Below are 23,081 nucleotides of genomic sequence, written 5' to 3'. Positions count from 1 at the left end.
TCACTTAACCAACTCTCTAAGACTATTAATTTGCAGAACAGTTGCCGTCTGAAGTCTTATAGGGAATTTCCTGTACCAATGAAATTACAGGTCCCAACTATTCCATTATATTAATGTAACACAAATTATTTAACCGTTCCCTTACTGTTGGACTTTCATTTTCCTTCTGCTTATTGCAACCATCAAATAATGCTATGAAAGTCTTGTAAAAGAAAGCTCTTTATGTTTGTTTTTGATAACACTTTTCAGGGTATATTCTTAACAATGAAATTATTGGGTCAAAAAGTGTAATGATTTTTGTAACTTCACTGCAGATGGTATATTGCCAGATCGCTCTCCAAAAAGATTCTGTAAGTTTGCAATTCCACCAAATTTATTTCCCTCTGACCCTGCTCATGCTAAGGGACCTATGAAATCTACAATTTCCCTACAAACTATGTACTACAAATCCTCAATAATCTGGTATAGTTGTAAGGAAAATCAATCTGAATTAATGAAAAGTTTGAATTTGTAATGTGTTTTTAAGGAAAAGCAGTTTTCTATATCTATGCAGTAATTTCAACTGAGTTCCAAAGTGTTGCTCAAGTACCTGGCTGGCCTAAACTTTTATGAGATAAAAATAATGTGTAACTACTGTTGCACGTTAATTGTTGACATAATAATGAAGGTCTTTAAAGTTCTTAAATGTTTTGTTTTCAAGTTTTTTTATTTCAAACTTATTCAGCAAATACTGAGCATCTGTGTGAAAGGTATTGTGTTAGGCTTTGTAAAGGAATACAAACATGGAAAACACAAGATCCCTGTCCTCAAGGAGTTTACAATCAAGACAAGATATGTACACAGGAACCACAGTCTTTTCCACCAAAATTATTATACCTAATTACTAGTACATTGTGATTTATATTCTAAGTACTAGGTGGGTTGTACTGATACCTGAGAATAAGAAATGAATGTTATATGACAATAACAGACATTTAGAAATACATAAGTCCTAAATTATTTAAGATTTATTCTTAAATAATCACAAAAGGTGATTATAAAATTTATAAAATTATAAAATTGGACAATTAAAGATTAAATTAGAACAAATTTTTAATAGTCAAGCATTCTTTTCTGTAATTGTCTCTAAAAACAATGTTAAATTGCTTAGCAATGTAAGATGGTCAGCTATGAATGACCTAGCTATTCTCAGCAATACAATGATCCAAGACAAGTCTGAAGTTGATTATGAAAATGATGAAAAATGCTAAGCATCCTCAGAGAAAGAACTGATAGTGTCTGAGTACAGATTGAAGTACACTTTTTTTTACTTTGTTTTTCTTGAGTATGACTATTATGGAAATGTTTTACATGACTACACATGTATCACCTATATCAAATTGCTTGCCTTCTCCATGAGGGGGGGTGGGGAAAGAGGAAGGGAATTTGGAACTCAAAGTTTTAAATACAAATGTTTAAAAATTGTTTTTACATGTAACTGGGGAAAAATAAAATACTAAATAAAAATTAAATAAATTGTTTAGCAAGCCTCTTTTTCCATAAACGTGCAACAATTATAATTCAACCCAACTGTGTTAGAATTATGAATTAATGGAACCTAGATTAATGAAGCTTTTACTATATTTAAGTCTATTCAACATACACTTCTGGTTATTTCTACTGATTGGTAGAAGTGAAGTAAAATTAAACTCAGAACAAAGTATCATCTGTCTTTTTTAACTGATCAAACATGAAATGAAGAGATCTTCTAGATTTCTGGGTAAGAAGGAAAACTAGCTATCCCGCAATGATTTCCTCTGTTTCTTGCTATCCGAATATATCCTTTGTCACCAAAGTTGAGGCCCCAGCTTTTAAAAAAAGAAACAAAACAATGTAAGTGAATAAAACTAAATGAAGAGCATTATAAGTTTCTCTATTAGGTTTTTATCTTATTTTTTAATTTGTTGAAATCATAGCAGTAAAAGGCTGGGAAGGACTTTATATGCATCTTATAAGGATGTTTGCCATACTATGCTTACCATGTACTATGGTTACCATAGTTCTATATAGATATCATGCAGTCATTTAACATGTCATTTTACCAGAAACTTTGGAATCTTATCATCGTTACCTGAAAGAATTTACTGAAACCATTTCATGATGCACAACTGTATGAGGCATAAACAAAAATCAGTTTGGATATTTACCTGTTTTTAACAAGCCAGTAGTCCTTTCCTTCCAGGTTACCATAGCCAATCACCAGCACACCATGATTTACTTTCTGAGTGCAGGCTGGGTCATAATAGACACCTGGGAATAAGGAGTGGATTACATGTGACATGGACAGAAATGGACATACAACTAACTGCTTTTTATTAGGCATCTTTGGTTAGCTCAGTAAGGTCCACTAAAAAGTCACCAGGAGAGACAATGTCAGCTTCAATCAGATGCTTAAAATTCCCAGTCAGAAAAGCTTTTTTTTTTTTTTTTTTTGGCTAGGCAATGGGGTTAAGTGACTTGCCCAGGGTCACACAGGTAGTAAGTATCAAGTGTGTGAGGTCACATTTGAACTCAGGTCCTCCTGACTCCAGGGCCGTTCTCTATCCTCTGCACCACCTAGCTGCCCCCCAGAAAAACTTTTTAAAAAATCAGTCCAACCACACCTCTTCCAGAGTTCTTCCTCGATTAATCCCACTCTATGCTAATCACTCCTTAACAATAACTACAAATATGTGTTGCTATATGGAAAAAAAATTTAACTCAAAGCAATTCAGTCAACCAATCAACAAGCATTTATTAAGCACCTACTATGTGCCTGACTGTGTGCTATATACTGGGAATACAAATACAGAAATGAAACAATACTTGCCCTCTAGGAGTTTATACTCTATGAGGGAAAATGCCATACACACATCTAAAAGATAAGGACTTGACTTCTGATTTCACTGGGAGAAGAGGATCATTTAAGGTTAGAAGGATAGGTTGGAGCCAGATTGGGAAGGACTCTAAATGACAACCAGAACAATTTGTATTTGTTTCTAGGTAACAGGAAGCATTGGCGTTTATGAAGCAGGGTATTGTTTATGAATATCCCTTTGGCAGCTGAATAGGAGATAAAGAAAGGAACATGCTTTTACTCTCACGCCTCGGAGAAGGCACCTTCACCCCCACTTTCCAGTTCCCCTTTTATGTGTTACCTTCTCTAGAGAATATAAACTGCTGGAGGGCAGAGGCTGGCTGTTTTTGCCTGTATGTGTATTCCCAGCAATCAGCCGCAGTGTCCAGCATGTATTCAGCATCTTACAAACGCTCATTGTCTTGACTAGATGTTCAGTTTAACAAACAAAACCACTAAGCCTCCATTCCCTCATCTGCAAAATAAGGATTTTCCTACCTGTCCTGCCTGCCTGAAAGGGTTCTTGTGAAGAAAGTGCTTTGGAAATCTTACAGAGCTCCACAGTGTGAGTTGTAGATGCTATTACTCAGCAGGTTCTAGAACTGATTTATATTTGTTGAGATGTTGCTTTGTAAATAGGCTTGTTTTTTCACACATGCATACATATGTATTCTGGCTTCAACTGGACTATATGGCAGAAATGTTTTTCTTTAAGAAAGTTTTTCCAGATCCCTTATCTTCCCATGATGTCTAGAACAATGCCACACATGAAGTGCATGCTCAGTAAAGACTGCTGAATTTCAGTTTGTCGAGGATAGGGGCTGTTCTCATTTTTGCCTGGGTTTCCCCACTGCCTGGCGCAGAAGAGGTTCCTAGTGGATGTCTGCAGAATTAAAGTGAGCTGACTTGGGAGGCAAGTCAGAGTAGCTGGGTTCACAGTCTCATTCTGTCACTCACTAGCTGTATCACTGGGTGGGGGTGAGTTGTTTAACCTGCCTGCCTAGGCTTTGGTTTCTTCACCTGTAAAATGACAGGGTGGGAGCAGATGACTTCTGAGGGCCCTTCCGGCTCTAATAGTCTATAAACTGACTGGCTTATTTTAGATTTCTGCTGTGCTCAATCTCCAGCTTTGCCAATTACAACAAGATGTAAGACATCATTTACGAGTCCAGGCCAAACATACAAGGATCTAGTTACTTCAGTATTTGGATGGATCTGTGTGAGTTCATCCACGTGGATGCTCCCAACAGCGCAGATTGTAACCTATCCACATCCTCTCCTCCTGTGCATTTCTTGTCCATGTCCTTCTGTAAATCTCTAAGGGAGAACCAGCCGGCGTGTGGAGATCTCTTGACATGAGAGATACCCATGCAGCACATTTTGGGCTGTTATTCTTTTTCTCTAACTACAAGATCATTAAGAGATCTGTCATGGTCTAGTTAACTTAAAATAAATTCCTTCGTACATCCCTCAACATGTAGGGGTGGAGGGGACAATGTTCCTATGTATAGTACAGCAGGGATACTGAAAAATGAGGGATGGTGAATCTGAGAGTTTACCACTTCTATATAGGAAGAAAGAAGCGAGAGTCGCATCCACTGCGACAGACACAGGCCCTTTGTTGGCCACGGCTTCCTTCAGGGCTTCTTCACTTCCATAGGGTAGCTCTGTGTACTGTGAACAGGTGGCTGCTCTGTTAGCCGGATTGTACTGGCATTTTCCATCCTGAAAAGAGAAATGTGGCGCATGTGCTTCTGTACATCCCAAACTCTTACAGAAGCTCCATAACCTCTTTGAAGTCCTAAATATATGTGAGGACCTAGAGTTCTACCCCCACCCCAATTAACCAATCAACAGAGTAAACTGTGTATTAAGGAACTTTTCTACAACCCACCAACTATGTGTGGATAAGCTTCTCATCAATTTAAAAAGACTGTAATACTTGGGGATGAAAGTATTCACTGCATGAAAGGAAGATGGTACTACCCACAGGAAACACCTTGTGATTGGCAGAGATTGGGTCACGCTTCTTAGGCTACTATAAAAAGCAACAAGTCAGTGGAGCAATGAGTCAGTCAAGAGCTGAAGCCATGCCCCTGAGGAGGAATTGCCCTTGGAGAAAGGAGAGGGTCAAGGGTGATTAGAACCCCACCTTCCACAGAGTTTATAACACCCCCTATCCTCACCCTTTTTATTCCTGAGTTTCTGCATTCCTAGGCCTCCCAGGCCTTTGACATTTCCTTTGGCAGAAATGGAAATCTAATCTAAGCTTTAGTAATCATCTGCTGCTGCGATAGGGGAAGGAATTATATAGTCTTGGGAAAAAAGCAATATGATCCCTCCACACTCATAGCACATAGCTATATTGCTTTAAGTTATAGAGATCTTAATGTTTATTGAAAGGGTGCTAAAGGGGGCAGGTAGGTGGTGCAATGGATAGAGCACCGGCCCTGGAGTCAGGAGGACCTGAGTTCAAATCTGGTCTCAGACAAGACACTTGATACTTAATAGTTGTATGACCCTGGGCAAGTCACTTACCCCCAACTGCCTCGCCAAAAAAAAAAAAAAAGAAAAAGAAAAAGTGCTAGGAGATTGGCCCTCAGACTTAGTGGAGCATCTCAGAGCTGGCAAGGACCTCGGAAGTCATGCAGCCCAAAACTTCTTAAACAGCAATCTCCTCTACGGTGCCCCTGAGGAGTGATCTCCTAGGCTTCTGGAAAAGTCAATCCTCCATTCAAGGGGAATTCAGCACCTTCCAAAGGACCCATTTTACTGTTGGACTGCATAAATTCTTAGAGAAAGCTGGGTGGCACAGTAGATACAGCGCTAGACTTCAAGTCAGGAAGACCTGAGTTCAGATCCAGCTTCAGACACTTAATAGCTGTTTGACCCTAGGTAAGTCATATAACTTCTGTCTGCTTCAGTTTCATCATATGTAAAACAGATAATTATACCACCTACCTCCCAGAGTTGTTATGAGGCCAAAATGAGGTATTTATAAAGCACTATATAAATTCTAGCTAATACTATTTTTAGGAAATTTTCTTTATAGCAAGCCATATCTCTGGTTTCCAACCCATTGCTTCTGGCTCTGTCCTATGGGTCCAAGCAGGACAAATGTAATCCCTCTTCCAAATGTCAAGCCTTCAAATACTTTATTATAGCTATCATGTTTCCCCTAAGCCTTCTTTTCTTCAGGATAACTGCCCCTCAGCTTCTTTAATCTTTTTATGATATGATTCTGTCCTGTCCCAAATGCTGAAATAATCAGAGATTAAAGTTTCAATAAAATTCGATTGGCTGTTGGTTTGTTTTTGGCCAGGAGAGGGTGGGAAGGCCCACAGCTCCCTTAGAGTTTGAAGGCTTGGGAAGAAGCCCCAGTTTTGCCACTGACTATCTTAGGTAACCTTGGGCAAGTCACTTAACATCTTTAGGTCTCAGTTTCCTTACCTGTAAAATGAGGGGGTTGAATTAAGTGATTAGTAATGTCCCTTCTAGGTCTAATATTCTGTAAGTATATAAGATAAATTTGTAAGAGGGAATAATATTGAGAATGAAATGGGGTTATCACAGGAATCTTCCAGGAAGCAAAATTTTCAAAAACACTGTGTTAGATATATGGATATGCAGCAAGAGTTTAAAAATCAAATTATCTTCATTCATTTTAAAAAATATGCCATTCGTAAATGAAATAGAACCCTACCTAAGAAGGAAGATTATAAAGATTAAAGACATTTCAAAATGAAAGATCATAGGACCCTAGGTCCTACATTGAGCATTTGAAGGGAACTCAGAGGCCATCTAGACCAACTACCTCATTTTACAATTTAGGAAACTGAGGACCCGCTACATTAAGTGACTCTTCGAACATACCATAGCTTTGTAGGGATAGGAAGCATCTGAATCGATGCCATTGTTATCAATGATGTATTGGAAGGCCCGAGTCATGAAGCCACCATTACAACCACGATTTTCATATTTCTCAGTTGAACAATCCACCAAGTTCTGTGCGCTGAGAGACACCAGCTTTCCTGTTTTCAGTTTAAGCTGTGCTTCCAGGGCTCCCACAGCACTGAAAGCCCAGCAGGAACCACAAGCACCCTGGAAAAGAGGAGAGAAAAGGGTAATCATGGACATCAGGGTGAGCTGACCTCCACAAAGCAGACTAGGGGGACCTCTCTCCTCTCCTGTTCCTATTTTCCGCCCCCCCCCCCCCGATCTGCAAAGGACTAAACTCAGAACAGACCTGTCAAGCCAACAGATCAAACCAATAAAATGTATTGAGCATCTATCATATGTTTGGCTGGGCTTACACAGGGGTAGGGTAGACAGGTGCCTGTTGCAGTATTCGTTTGAAAAGAGTGCAAAGAGGTCCCCTTTCTGCACCCTGTCTTCTAACATATGTGACCTGTTATTGAAACCTGAAACATTTACTTAATTCCTCCAGATTAGGGAGGGCATTGATCCTCTTGCCCACCCAAACTGCCCACCAAACTGAGAGAAGCTATACAATAAACTGTCAAGAGTTGTCAACACCTAAAAGTGAAATAGTTGATTTATCTTTTCCTGGGTTTTAGTAGCATGTGGGTTCTTGGAGGGAGCCTTGCTGGAAGGCCTAGTACAGCAAGAGGGCAGCATGGGAGCAGCAAGGGAAGGGAAAGGAACCTGTTCAAATGATCAGTGGGTGTGTCTGGAAAACACCTTCTTCACAGTTCTGACTCAAACCAACCTAGGGCAGTACTGGGGTAGGAATACGGGAGATACCGCTTAGGAAGATTCAACTTTCCCTCACAGATGTGGGGTCTGCCCTCAAGGATTTAACAATCTATTTGGGAAGAATTACTCCAGACAATTTGTCTGCTAAATTTTGTCAGACTACACGGGGCTGTGGAATTTTAGAATAAAAGGGAGATTGATGTAGGCCATAGTAGCTTGGGGATATAAAACACACCTGATATTTCACTTCAGTAATACATCCCTTGTCCCTCCAGTCCACTGAATCAGGCAACTTTTGATTGGAGTTTAGTCTGTAGGTAACATTCCTGTTCCATTGGTTAGGAATTTTCAGGGAACTCATCAAAGAAGCCACTTCTTCACTGGTCTATAAAAGAAACATTTCTTTATTTTCTTTCTGTTGCTCCTTTCGGGATCCCAGTCATTTCTACCTTCACAAGATCTCTACATGACCCCTTTTCTCCACTCATACAGCTACCACCCTTGGTACAGGCCCTTATCACCTACCCTTAGACTATTACAATAGCCTCCTACTTTGTCTCCCTATCTCAAATTAATCCTCTTACCAATCTATCCTCCACTCTGCAAGACAAAGGGATTTCCTAAAGCATAGGTTTGACCATGTCACCCTCCTACTCAATAAACTCCAGGGATAGTCATTTTCACTACAGGTACAGCCAATCATGATTGTTCAAAATCAGTTATCAAGTTTAGCATTAGGCAGCATTCCTCCCCCCCCCCTACACCTTTTTAACCAATTCACTTTTTGGTGCAAAGTGAAGTGGATTCTCTTTGGAAGAGGGAATAATTTTAAAAATAATTTTATTTTCAGGTCTATACTTTCTCCTTTGGATGAGAGAATAATTCTGTTTGCATAAGAGAATAATTTTAAAAATAATTTTATTTTCAGGTCTACATTCTCTCTTTCCATCTCCCATCCCATCCACTCATTGAGAAAGCAAGAAAAACAAAACCCTTGTCACAACCCCCCATTACAAATGTGTAGTCAAGCAAAACAAATTATGGCTCAATCCCTACTGAGCTAAGCACTTCTCTATCTGGGGGTGGGTAGCATGATTCCTCATGAGTCTTCAGGAATTGTCGTTGGTCATTGTGTCGAAGGGTTCCCAAGTCTTTCAGAGTTGTTTGTCTTTACAATATTATTATCATATGAATTGTTCCCTTGGTTCTGCTTACTTCACTTTGCATCAGTTTATACAACTCTTCCCATGTTTTTCTAAAACCATCCTATTATCATTTCTTATAGCACCATAGTATTCCATCACATTCATATACCATAACTTGTTCAATTATTCCTTAATCGATGGGTACTCTCTTGGTTTCCAATTCTTTGTCACTACAAAAAGAGATGCTACAAATGTTTTTGACATACAGGTCCTTTTCCTATTTCTTTCATCTCTTTGGGGTATAGATTTAGGACTGGTATCTCTGGGTCAAAGGATTAGGCATAGTTTAGTAGCTTTTTAAGCATAGTTCCAAATTGCTTTCTAGAATGGCTAGACCATTGGTTCCCAAAATAGGTGATGCCACCCCCTGGGGGACGATGGACAAATCTAGGAGGGTGGTAGTAGCGTGGGGTGCAATTGGGGGGGGCATTAAATAAAAATAAGGGCACAGTGGAAGCCATAAGGAAAGGAGAGAAGAAAAATTTGAAAAACTTCGTATATGCTTCATCTGTTGTATAACAGAGTTAAAGTTGCAGTGATTACATGATTTTCCAAATAAACACACAAAATGCAAGTTATAACTAATCAGTGGTCAAGTTCACCAACAGGCCTTAACAAGCAAGTGTTGGTAAGTAAGAGTGTCATACACTGTCAGGAAGTCCAGCATGCATTGGCAGGAATATTGCATGCAATGACTTGTTTATAATACGATACTATACAGTTACATGATGCAATATTACATCATCAAAATTTCAATGCAGCAAAAAACCCCACAAATTTACAATGAATTATTAAATTTAAGATACATCATTTTTTTAAAAATCATTTTTTTAAATAACACAAAAATTTTTTAAAAACTGTCAAAGGGTTAAAGAAAGATTTCTACAGGGGCGCTGAATAATTTTTTTAAAAAAAAGAGCAGTAGGCCAAATAAGTTTGGGACCTCTGGGCTAGCCCAATACAAAGTTCCACCAAAAGTGCATTAATATACCAGTCTTCCCACAGGTTATGAACAAGAGAATAATAAACTGGTGAAAATTGCAACTTCTACCAGTTTTGTTAAAATCTTGGCAGAAGGGATAGAGTTTAAACTATTAGAAAATTATTTGCAGAAATAATTATTCATGTGCTACTTGATAACTAATAATAATAGCTAACATTTATATAGCACTTACTATGTGCCAGGCTCTGTGCTAAGCACTTTACAATTATTATCTCATTTGCTCCTCATAATAACCATGGCAGATAGAAGCTATTATTATCCCCATTTAATAGTTGAGGAAACTGAGGCAATCTGAGGTTAAGTGACTTGCCCAGGGTCACACAGCTGGTAAGGGTATGAGGCTGAATTTGAACTCAGATCTTTCTGACTTCAGGCCCAGCATTCTATCCACTGAACCACCTAACTGTCCCCATTATTGAAGAAAATTAAGTTTTGGTGGTTAATTTTTTTTATTTTAAATAATTTTCTTTTTAAATTTATTTTTACAAAGTTCTGTTACTTTTTCCTTTCACTCCACCCAATAATACATTTTTTTTAAAAACTTGCAATACGTACACATAAGTCTAGCAAAACAAATTTCCACATTGACCATGTCCAAATATTCCTGCCTCATTTTGGATTTTAAGTCCATCACTTCTCTGACAGGCAGTGGGTGGCATAATTCATGAACTTGTGGTTTATCACTGCATTATTCAGAGTTCTAAAGATTTTCAACAAAAAGATTTTCTTTTTTTGTTGTCTTTGTATACATTGTTCTGCTAATTCTGCTGATTCCACTATGCCTCAGATCACAGAGGTGTCATGGGGGTCTGGCAAAGGGGCAAAGTGCCTCAGATGGCATCTCTCCATGGGGAGGATGCTAGGGAACTATTTATCATAGCACTGTTACCATATGTAAGGAAAATGTCTTCAAGGGACAGGAAGGGGATTTTTTTTTCAGCTGAGTTGAATAACCAGAATTGTATCTTCAAAAAGACGAGTTACTCTTTACTTCCTTTGGTCTGGGGGAACTCGAGGCCTCTTTAGGTCATGGGATCTAGTGAAAGACTATACTGTAAGGGACCTTTATCCCATCTAACAGCATGTGGCACCCCCTAAGAAAGGAGCCTGGATCCTTGGCCTTTTTTGCTTGTTCATTTCCATTCCACGGTTAGGGCGTGGGAGTCTCTGACTTGGCTGGGGAAAAGAGATACTGGAATCTGGAAGCAATTCTTCGGGCTGGGTGTTGCTGCCAGCCCAGCATCAATGCAGTGATCTTTGGGAATGATCTCTGGTACCCAAGCCCAGTGGACAGACTCATTCAGCTTTTGTGCTGCATCTGGACCCTGGTGGGAGTATGGAGGAATGGTAATAAGTCTTGAGACTACTCCTCCAGAGACTGATGTGGTGTAGGGGAGAGGTACTGAGGAAATGCTTACATACTGGTTCTAGCTCTCTCTTTGAAGTTAATATCTCCATAAAAGCTACTCAATGTTAAGTAATTAAATGGAACTGAGGGATATTAGTCACCCCCCTAACAGATGGGAAGAACACAGCTGGTGGAGCTGAGCCAATGGTGGTAAAGAAGAGTCATCACAAGCCCTCAGGGTACCCTAATGTCCAAAAGGGGAAATGCAGCCAGCTTAATCCTGAGAGAGGGGAGCCAGAGAGAGCCAGGATCTTTCCAGTTCCCTGTGAAACTTGTCCACTTCATCATTTCTCATGGCACAGTAATATTTCATTACATTCACATATGTATCACACCTTATTTAGCTATTCCTAAAAAGGTGGACACCCCCCTTTAGTTTCCAGGTTTGGGCTACTACAAAAAAGAGTTATAAATATGTGAGTTATTTTCCTATGTTTTTGATCTCTTGGGTAGGGGGAAGTATATGCCTAGGTAATGATATAGCTGAGTCCAAAAGTATGCATAGTTAGTAACTTTAGGGGCATAGTTCTAAATTGATTTCACAAAAGTAACACAGCAGTTACTTTTAAAAATGAGCTCAAATTTTAAAGCTATGAATGAATAAAGACATTCCAAAATCCTATCTAGAATTCAAGCAAGAGAAAATGCAGGTATGACAAACTATATGTGAAATAAAATTATTATAGGATTAATATGGAAATTGAAAAGAATCTATGAATACAGCCCTCTGAGACAGATACTAGTATTACCCCCATTTTACAGTGAGGAAACTGGGGCAGACAGAGGTTAAGTGATTCGTCCGGGGGCACACAGCTAATAAGGGTATGTGGCAGAATTTGAATCTAGGTCTTCCTGACTCCCAAGCCTAGTGCTTTTATCTACTGTGCCTCCTAGCTGCCTGCATGATATCATCAAGGACACACAGGATTGGGAAAGGAGCTGGATTGGTCACATGACAAAAGGGATGAATAACATACAGATAGCCTGAATGCTACACTGACAGCCACACAATTATCAAAAGATTCAAATAGAGGCCTATGCTGTTTTTTGGAGAGGCAGTCAGGGTTAAGTGACTTGCCCAGGGTCACACAGCTAGTAAGTGTCAAGTGTCTGAGATCAGATTTGAACTCAGGTCCTCCTGACTCCTGGGTAGGTGCTCTATCCTCTCCACCACCTAGCTGCCTGAGGCCTATGCTGTTTTGAGCAGATCTATAGAGACTTGTGAGAAGACATGAACAAAAATTGAACAGAATAAGAAAGCATGGATGGGTTGCAAGCTGCCCTAGGGAAGGGTGTCGTGTCTAGCTTCATTTATATATGACTTTTCTGCTTATTAAAGTGTCTCTTTTGTTGGCTGCCTTCAGAGTCTTTCAAATAGAAATCAGATTTCCTGCAGACAACAGTGTAGGTTTGCAGGTAGGGAACCCACCATGTCAGCCAGATGGTTCATGCTTAGATCGTAGGAATGGAGTCCCATTGAGTGCTCCAGGTTATGCAGCATTACAAATTTTAGATTCTTTTCCCAGATGAGTCGCCGTGCTACTTCTTCATTCTAAAATTTAAGGAGAATAGACAGTTATTTTACACTTTGGATAAAAGCTACAAATGAAAACCAGCATAGTATGTTGAATTATATAGTAAAGCATTTTCTAGATCTAATGTGTCTGAGACCATGCAAATGGAATACACGTAATATAATTCATTACCGAAAATCAACTTACATTTCCAATAACAATTATTAAGTATACATTAATTTTTATTTTTTATCTTATAATTTATTTGATGGAGATCACTATAACAATATGTATGTATAAATATATAATATAACATTTTCTTATCATACTTCTCTATTATTAACAGTCTAGCATAGAAGTATCCTTGAAACTCTTTCTTTGTATTTATTTTCCATTTTTTAAATAAATAAAAATTATTTTTCTGCCTCTTCAAATCATCAAAATGTTTACAAACAATGAGGCATCATCTTCCCATTTTCACAAGATGATTTTCATTAGACAGTTGTATTTCTTAAAATTGCTTATAATCCTCCACCATGCTCCTATTACCTCATAAAACAGTGAGAAGCAATGGAGAGAAAAACATATTTACAAAAAGTTTAGCTTAAACAAGCCAGCTCTACCTTATGGTATGTTAGGAAGAAACCAGAAGGACAACAGAACAAAAAGAGAAAAGGAAAAGCTGCACAAAGATTTTTATAACAAACATTTTTCTTCATCAGTGACTATGAAGCCACCACATTAAGACTCTTAACATCACAGTGACTGATGCACTACACAAAGAAGTAGAAATGATACTAAAGAAAAGGCTATCGGAATAACTGAACAAGACCAATTACACACAGAATTAAGTTTGTCCTGGAGGCAAGACAATTCTGGGGACACTGTGAGACTATTCTCAATATATCTGGAATAGGAAAGTGTACCAACTACTTGGGAAAAAAAATCACAGACCATATTATTAGCCTAGAAGGCAACAGAAAATATCAATAACTTCCAATCTATATGACTATTATCTCAGCACCACAAAATCTTTATGAGAATAACTTGCAAACACATTGATGAAGGTACACAAAGGGAACAGGCAAGCTTTTCTCTACTTTAAGAACAAAAAAATTGAACTGCTTTGTCTGGTCCTTCCAACCGCTCACTATTTTTATTGTCTCAGTACCCAGTGGCAATTTTTTAGCTTTGTCCCCAACAATCTACAAAAACTGTTCTATTGAAGGTTACTGAGGAATTCCTCCTGGCCAAATCCAAAGGTCTTTCTTCTGTCCTCATTCTTCTTGACCTGTTTTCACCATAAGAGTCTCCTGATCACTCCCTCCTCCTTGAAATTCTTTCCTCTCTTGGCTTCCATGACATGATCCCATTCTGGTTCTCCTGCCTCTCTTATTGTTGCTTCTTCTCTGTTCCCTTATCATGGATCTGTTTCCTACCTTTTGCATCTCAACAGTGGAAACTTCCATCCCTACCTCAGGCTCTGTTATTAGCCTTTTGCCCTCTTTTTCTTCACTCTTTCTCTTAGTTCATTCATTCTCATGGTTTCAGCTCTCATGGTTATACTAACAGCTCCCAAATCATCTTCAGCCCTAGCTTCTCATCTGACCACCAGGCCTATTTATTTTTTCAAATTGTCTTAAACACAATTGAATGTCTTGCTTTCACCTCAAGCTGAATATGTCCAAAATTGAACTGGCAAGAGCTTTAGTACTGCATTGATTATGCCCAGTGAATTTTAGGAGACTCCTGGGAGTTGGTACAGCCTCTCTGAAAGACTCTGGAAGGCCAAGAACAATTGCATAAAATTAGAAGGGGAGGAAGGGGAAAGGTTGGTCTGCATTGCTGGAGGAAGTACCCATATTCATGATGTCATAGATCCAATGAAAAATGTTCACACTTAAGGCTTCCTAATCCCATTTTAATTTCTCCATTTCTATCAATAGCATCATGATTCTAATCAAGTTGTCCAGGACCAAAACCTTTATCTTCCTTCCTAATACAAATGGTGTACAACATTGATCCAAAAAGTAACTTTATCCTAACCCTGGGCAGCCTCGTTTTTGAATGTAATGGGAACTACCTAAGGGTGCAGTGCATCTGGACAGCTGGTAAAACAACTCATGACATTTATCCTCCTGAAGGTGAATCAATAGAACACAGCACTGTCATGCAGAGAGGACTATACATATGTCAGGCTCAGCTAGGTGGTACAGTGGATAGAGAGCCATGCCTGAAGCCAGGAAGACCTGAGTTCAAATCCAGTTTCAGACACTGGCTGTGTGACCCTGGACAAGTCGTAACCCTGTTTGCTTCAGTTCCTCATCTGTAAAATGAGCTGGAGAATGAAATGGCAAATCACTCCAGTATCTTTGCCAAGAAAACCTCAAATGGGGCCACAAAGAGTCGGACATAACTGAAATGACTGAACAACAACAATACATGTATCTAATTCCCGTAGAATATAAGGTCTCAAAGGGCAGGAAACGTTTTCTTCTTGTCTTGGGATCCCTAAGCACACTGCCTTGCACAGAGCAGCCACTTAATAAATGCAATAGAAGGAAAGAACACTGATGTTTTTTTCAAAGTGAATAGGAAGGAGGCTGAAGCGGCCATGTCCCCATGTGTGGAGTCTTTGGCTTCTGAGTGTAATAACAGTAATTAATAACGGCTAACATTTATATAACACTCTGAAGTTTGCAAAGCACTTTACGGAGAGAACTCGTCTTCATTTGATCTAACCCTAGGAGGGAGATGGTCTATTTTTTGGTTGTTGTTCAGTCACTCACTCACGTCCGACTCTTCCTGACCCTGTAGACGACAGCACACCAGGCCCTTCTGTCCTCTACTATCTCTGCAAGTCTGTCCTCCAAGTTCATGTTCATTGTTTCCATGATCTTATCTATCTCATCCTCTGCTGTCTCCCTGTGTCACCGATTTTGCAGATGAGTAAAGTGCAACAGAGTGAGTGACTCAACTATCTGAGTCATAATTTGAACTCGGACCTTCCTGATTCCACATCCAGCACTTTAGCCACCCAGTTACCAGGGTGGTATAAGATCCCAGTGCATCTAATGGCAGTTTTTCAGCTGTCATCTCATCTACCTGTTCCTTATATTGTTTGCCGTAAGTTTTCTTCCATAATTTCCAGTGGCTGTCCAGCGTCGGATCATGATGGAGGTGCGCCATTGTAGAAGCACAGGCCAGACACATCCAGGCGACCAACTTCATTCTGGAAAGGAAAAAGTAGAGGAGATAATTCTCAGTCATTTAATTCAGCAAATATTTATTGAGTTCCTACTACATGTAAGAAACTGGGCCAGACCTTGAGAATAAAAAAAAGGGGGGGGACAGCTAGATGGCACAGTGGATAGAGCACTGGCCCTGGATTCAGGAAGACCTGAGTTCAGATCTGGCCTCAGACACTTGACATTTACTAGCTGCATGACTCTGTGCAAGTCACTTCACCCCATTGCCTTGCCAAAAAAAAAAAAAAAAAAAACATAGAGTGGAAAAAAAAAAAGACACAGTCCCTGCCCTCAAAGAGGGTTGGGAAAATACAATAGGTTCAGAAATAAGGAGGATTCAGGGTGGAATGTGGTGGGGACAAAAGAGAAAGCCAAAGTGCTCTAGGAAAGAGAGAAAAGGGAGAGATCATTTTCAGTTGGAATAATCAGGAAGCTTCATAATAGCAAATGTTTACATAACATGTAAAGGTTTGCAAAGCATTTTACAAATATCTCTCATTTTATCCTCACAACAACCCTGGGAGTGAGGTGCCATTATTATCCCCATTTTACAGATGAGGAACATGAGGCAGGCAGATATTAAGTGACTTGCCCAGGATCACACAGCTAGGAAGTGTCTGAAGCCATATGTGAGGTCATGTCTTCTGACTCCAGGTCCAATGCTCTATCCATTTTATCACCTAGTTGTCTTCACCTTCATGAAGAAGGTGTGACTTGGGCTGGGTCTTGAAGGGAAAAAAGGACTTCAATAGGGAAAATTAAGTGAGAGTGTGTTATAGGCAAGGGAGATGACCTATGTGAATACATAGAGTTGGGAGAAGATGGGAGAAGATCGGGGAACAGCTAATAGTCATTTGGTTGAAATATACCTAGGATTATAGGTTGTAATTAGACTATGGGCCTTAAATGTCAGGCCTAAGGCGTTCATATAAAGCCATTGAACATCTTTAAGCAAGGGACTGACAAGGTCAGACCTATATACCAGGAAGATTATTTTGGTAATTATGTGAATAATGGCTAGATCAGGGAGAGACTGAAAGCAGAGAGACCAGTTGGGAGGCTATCACAATAATACAGGTCAAAGATAAGGTGGGCCAGAAGCAGGGTAGTGGCAATATAAGTCAACCATGGGCATGGATGTGAGACATAAGTGATAGTCATTCAGACACGGCTCATACTGGCTGCTTTGTGAAGGGGGCTAAGTCACTAACGACCTTGGGAGTTGTAGTTTTTCCCATTCCAGGAAGAGACAAAGCTATCACTGTCTCGAGACTGGAGGAAAAACTGAACTCAGTAATCTGGTTCAATAAACTGGAAAACATAATTGCTGGGAAAAACTAAAACAGTTTGGTAGGAATTAGGTCTAGAACAAAGTCTTATACCATATTACACAGTAAATTCAAAAGGATATATGTCTAGAATATTAAATATCACTAAATATCTAGAATATTAAAAATCATAAAAAATTAGGAGAAAAGCAGATCATATACCTTTCATAGGTAAGAGATGGGTAGGAGATGAATTCTTAACCAAACAACAGAGGCAATTACAAAAGATAAATAATTTTAATCACAAAAAATCAAAAAGTTTTTGCACCAACAAACCTAACACAACTAGAATATGAAGGAAAGTAGTTTACTGGGGAGGAGGGGGAACTTTGATATAAAATATTTTTGATAAGGGTTTGATATCCAAGATACAGAGACAGGTAATGGAAATACATGAAACCTCAAAACCATTCCCTAGTAAAGAAATGGTACAAGGATATTGGCATTCATCAAGAGAAGGATTGCAAACTATTAACAAGCATGCTAAAGAATGCCCTAGAATCTAGATCATTAATTATAAGAAAAAATGCATATGAGAACAGTCGTAAGATTTTCTCTCATACCCAGAAAACTGACAAAGATAACTAGAGATGGGAATAGCCAATATTGGCAGGGGTTGGAGTTTAGAAACAACTACATTAGTGCATTGTTGGTGGTGCTGTGAATTGGTACAAACATTCTGGAAGCAATTTGGAATGAATACAAACAAAATAATAAAAATGTTCATGCCCTATAACACAGAGATTCCACTGTTACGTATGTACCTCCAAGTGGTCACTGACAAAAAGAAAGGGACCATATACATCAAAATATTTATAGTATTTAATACCACTTTTTGTGGTATTAAAGAACTAGAAAAAAATAGGTATGTATAGATTGGGGAATGGCTGACATTGTGGTACATGAATGTAATAGAATTATCACTGTGCTATAAGAAATGATGTGTGTGATGAATACAGAGAAGCATGGAAATACTTACATAAACCGAATCAAAGTTTAGTAAGAGCCAAGGGAAAACAATATACATGACTACAACAATGCAAAAACAAATGAATGTTATGAAATCATAAGAGCAAGCATGACCCCAAAGAAGAGATAAGAGAAGACATCTCCCTTCATCCCTTTGAAGATGTCCAAGTCCATGGATATGACAATTATTTTTTGATGTATTCATTGGCTTTGTTGAATTTTTTTCTCTTCTTCTTAGCAAAATTATTTCTTATAAGGGATGGCTCTTTAGAAAAGGGTAAGAGAAGGAATGCAGGAGGAAATCTAGTGATGTTTTAAAAGCAAGATATCAATTAAAATCTATTTATTTATCTGAGACTGAATCTCCCTATCTGAACCAAGATGGAAGTGTAACAGGTACTCATGGGCCTGTTCTCAATTCTAATTGATACAGAAGTTTTAACCAGCTTTATTTTTCTGACCTGGGCCAGTTCACCCCTCCTTAAACAGCCTGGTGGCCCTGCATTGCTGGGGGCTTAACACAGTAATGCCAAACTCAGTGAGTACACCTAATTGGCTTTAGCCCGCTTGCAGTCCAGAAGTTCCAAACTCACGCTATTCACCTGGGTCTCCCTAGCCCAGTAGAAGGGATTACAGGAATACACAACCACACATGAATAAAATCTTTTTTTTTTTTAAAGAAAACTGTAAGAGAGGGTTTGTTTCTTTGTTTGTTTTGTCTTTTTCTTGCTGCTGCAGCAGTTTTTAATTGGGCTACTAGAGCCACAAAAGGGGAGTCTGGGAAAGTCAACAAGGGGGACAGAAAGCAGTGACTGCTGGGAGGAGCAACATGGATAGAGGATGCTTTTCAGGAGAACTGCATCTAAGCCTTGAAACAGTTGGAGCCTTTTCCTTTCCTGGGTTCACTGCTTGGCTTATTTAAGAAATGCATCAAGGAGTAACTAAAGCATACTTATTCCAAGAAACCAAGGGAATGAGCGTGAAGTTATTCTACTCTCCTTTTCTCTTCTGTTGTATTGCCACATGTAATAGGTGGCATTGTTTATTACTAAATGCTTCTCTGCTCTTTTACATTTTCTTCCTGGTTTTTTGTACTTTCAGTGTAGATTTTCTAGCTAAAGATAATTTAATTGTGTCCCAGTTAGTATCTTTGTTATAGAGAGTATGACTGAGAGGGAAAGTTGGTGGATAATTGACACACAGAAACTAAGCTTCTGGGAAAATTCATTTCAAAAGATGGCCTGCCTTGGAGTCAAGTCAGAGCTTTTATTAATAATCTGTATTTTTCTAACATTGCAGGAAAAAGAAGCACTGTGGATATGGGATCCCTGCCCTAAACTAAAAATCTCATGAACTCATTTCCTTATTTCCCAGTAGAAAGACTGCTCTGAACAAAGTGCCTTTGGATTTTCTCCAACGTCCAAGGAAAAGACCTCTACAGAAAGTCACCCGCTGAGCCAGCCCCAGTGGAATGGAATAAGCATGGTCAAAGGGACTCACCCACTCCTTTAAGGAAAGGGGAAGAAAAATGTTCTTCAGCCATATTGCTCTCCATAGCAAAAGAGAGATATGGTGAAGGAAGAATTTGATTGGCATTTCATCTGTTTAGATGGGGGCGGAGGATTAGGGAAAGAGATATCAAGGATGGCTCCATGGTTTCGATTCTGCAGAGGTTCTGTAAATACCACTTCCCTCACTAACCAGAACTTATGAAGCAAGGATTTACTAAGATTTCTCAATCCCTGGTGACTTAAACTCATATCTTTAAAAAAAACAAAAACTCAACCCTGGGGATTTCCAAGATTTCTCATGAAATTTAATCAGAGAAAATTCTCTCCCCATCTATTGTTTCAGAGGAATTCACATGCTTTACAAAAATCAACATTTTGATTTTGTAAAGGAAGAAGAAAGACCTGAAGATTAGGTAAAGCCTCTGGATGGGAAAGGAGGAGCTTTCATGTGCTGTGTTTTCTCATAATGCCCTTGAGTTCCACAGGTGGTCAAAACACTCTCCGTATTGCTCTGAGCCAGACGGGTCAAACCCACCACTTTCAATAGCAACACTCCCTGAGTATGACCTGAACCAGACTGAAATGTCATTGGAAAATATTTAACAAAATATTTAAAAATACGATAAAACATAGATAATATTACATTTAAAACTAAGTCAATAAATGGCTCATAAGGATCCTTTTATTAGGATCAGTTCTCCCCCCTCCCCCCATTCCATTGCTCTAGGAAACACTTTAAGATTATAATGTGCAAAGTGCTAACCTGTATTGGTAAATGAGGGAAGGGGCAGATATTTATTAGGTACCTACTATGTGCCAGATAGCATGCTATGTGCTTTACAAATATATATTATCTCATTTGATCCTCCTAATAACTCCATGAAATAAGTGTTATTATTTTACCCATTTTACAGTGAAGGAAACTGAGGGCAAGGTCTGAGTTTGCTAAGTTAAGTGACTTGCCCAGGGTCACACAGCTAGTAAGTGTCTGAGGATAGATTTCAACTTGTTTTTTTCTGACTCCAGGCTCACTGCTCTTAACTCCTTAAAGGGACTTTCCTCAGCCAGGAGTTACCTATACCAATGAAAAGTTTCGTCCATAACCCAACTAAACAAGGTGAAGTAAAGACCTGAATAGGAGTAATTTTTATCTAATAGGTGACACTGAGCCATTGTGATGGGCTCATGATTGGAATGAGAGGATAGAAAAGCTCATCTTTGAGCTCTTTGGTTTTATAGACAACTCATCTTTGTCTCTTTCTGATCTCTGACATCCAACTGATTTCTGTTGACAAGGTCTATTAATGCTACCTCCAGTATGGCTCTCAAATCCATTCCTTCCTTTCCATTCCTATTACCATAATTCAAATCCAGTTCTTCCTTACTTTTTGCCGAGAAAATTGTAATGTATTTCTAACAGGTCTTCCTGTTTCCTCTCTTTACCTTCTTCAATACACCTTTCAATCAAGGGAGGTAAACAGACCCTAACAAAATAATCACCATAATGCATAGGTCAATATAATGACCACTCATGATTCCAAAGGACCAATGATGAAAACTGCTATCCATTATAGATGTGATGGATTTGGGTACAGAATGTGACACCTATGTATCGACTGATTGATCAATTGATCAATATATGACTGTATGTATTTGTGTACAGTCTTTGGGAAGATTTATTTTGCTTGACTGAATATTTGTAACAAGAAAATTATTTATTTTCAAATGGACTGGGGAGTGAGAGAGAGATAAAAATACATTTCTATTGATTTTTAAAAATACAGAGATGGGAATGCTACAGATATAAAACGTTGCACGCATGTTCAGACAAAGTCACTGCACACTTAACTGTTTTACTTTATTACAAGAGATTTTTCATATAGGTAACTATAAAAGGTATTTGTAAAAATGTATAATGTAAAAACAAAACACATCAATAAAACTGGAAGTGTAAAAATAGGGAAAAATTAATAGGTCTGGCCACATCACTCCCCTGCTGTATGGCTCTCCACCTCCTGCTGAAAAAAAATTATTAATCCCTTAGCCTGACATTAAAGGTCCTCTATGTTCTGGCTCCAATCTATCTTTGTAGTCTTATTTATCACCTTTTCCTACATCGTTCCCTACGCTTATCAGAGCATGGATCATAGATTTAGACCATGGATGTCATCAGATCCAACACCCTCATTTTACAGATGAGGATATAGAAGACTATCATGTATAAAATGATGGGATTGGATCAGATTATTTAAGTCCATCCAAATTCTAGTCTTGTCATTCTAAGTTACACTTAGAGATGCTCCATGGTGTGGTACGTAGAGTGCTAACCCTCAGCAAGGCACATAACCTCTGGCAACCTCAGTTTTCTCATCTGTAGATTGGAGATAATAATAGCACCTACCTCCCAAGAATGTGATGATGATCAAATGAGATGACATGTAAAGCACTTCGCAAACTTCAGACTGCTACGTGCTAGCTATTATTACTATTTTTGAGTCATCGCAATCTGAATTCTTTCCCTAAAAGACTCAGTAAATTTTTTAAAAAATTTCAAAACAGCATGTCTGTGTTGGGCTAAAATGGCTTTTTTTCCCACATAAATTGATGCAAAATTTCATAATGCCATAAACATCACAGATGCTTAGCAAATGTATATGTAACTGAGTTATATTTCCTAGTTTATTTTTCTTTTCTAACATTTTTGCAGTTCAAAGACCCAGAAAGTTTATTCATTCTTGACTTTGGTTTATAATACCAAACAATTTCTCTATGTCCTTGACATACAGGCCAGATATGGACTTTTTTAAAAAAAAGTTTAATCCTTTCAGAGTGGAAAAAAAAAGCAAGATGGACTACATAATTTCTGAGTTTACTTCCTTAAACTACATGCTCAAAATCTGGCAAGGAGAGAAAGATAAAAATGTAAGTTGAGTATTTATAGTTAAATAGTCAAACAAGAGAAAAGAAAAGTAAAAACCTACCTGGAGAAGGCAGCAGGTGAGCTCCTTCTGCTGGACTCTTGGAACATCGTGGACTAATGCCAGAGATTTCAGAGGAACAAGAGATCTGCAGAATTCACTTTTATATAAATTAGAACTTGTCACATGAGTCCTGCATAATGAGGAAGCAAAATGATTTCACTTTCATTTCATGATTCCCTTGGTTAGTAGCCTCCTACTTCCTGTTTTGTGTGTGTGTGTGTGTGTTTTGTGTTGTTTTTTTTTAATAACAGTGTGTTAACTATTCAGAACTGATGGATCTAAATGGTCATCCCCTCTCCACTGCTTCACCCTCCAGTAACAGA

At 38.7% G+C, this 23,081-nt stretch overlaps 1 protein-coding gene across 1 annotated transcript; it reads right to left on the bottom strand.

The window, feature by feature from the left end:
* Positions 1-1,598: 1,598 nt before the first annotated feature.
* Positions 1,599-22,870, bottom strand: LOC114043126 (cathepsin S-like). Its single transcript, XM_027862089.1, has 8 exons — positions 22,759-22,870; positions 15,827-15,953; positions 12,637-12,759; positions 7,827-7,976; positions 6,749-6,976; positions 4,435-4,600; positions 2,187-2,289; positions 1,599-1,847 (listed from the first exon to the last, which is right to left on the bottom strand). Exons 1-8 carry the CDS (start codon positions 22,803-22,805, stop codon positions 1,748-1,750), a joined length of 1,044 nt encoding a protein of 347 aa, XP_027717890.1. The 5' UTR covers positions 22,806-22,870; the 3' UTR covers positions 1,599-1,747.
* Between the last annotated feature and the right edge of the window lie 211 nt (positions 22,871-23,081).

Source organism: Vombatus ursinus, unplaced genomic scaffold (assembly GCF_900497805.2).
Source record: "Vombatus ursinus unplaced genomic scaffold, bare-nosed wombat genome assembly UNPS02014768.1, whole genome shotgun sequence".
Taxonomy (NCBI): Eukaryota; Metazoa; Chordata; class Mammalia; order Diprotodontia; family Vombatidae; genus Vombatus; species Vombatus ursinus.
The sequence above is the reverse complement of the archived record's forward strand: the minus strand, read 5'-3'. Positions and strand labels throughout refer to the sequence as shown.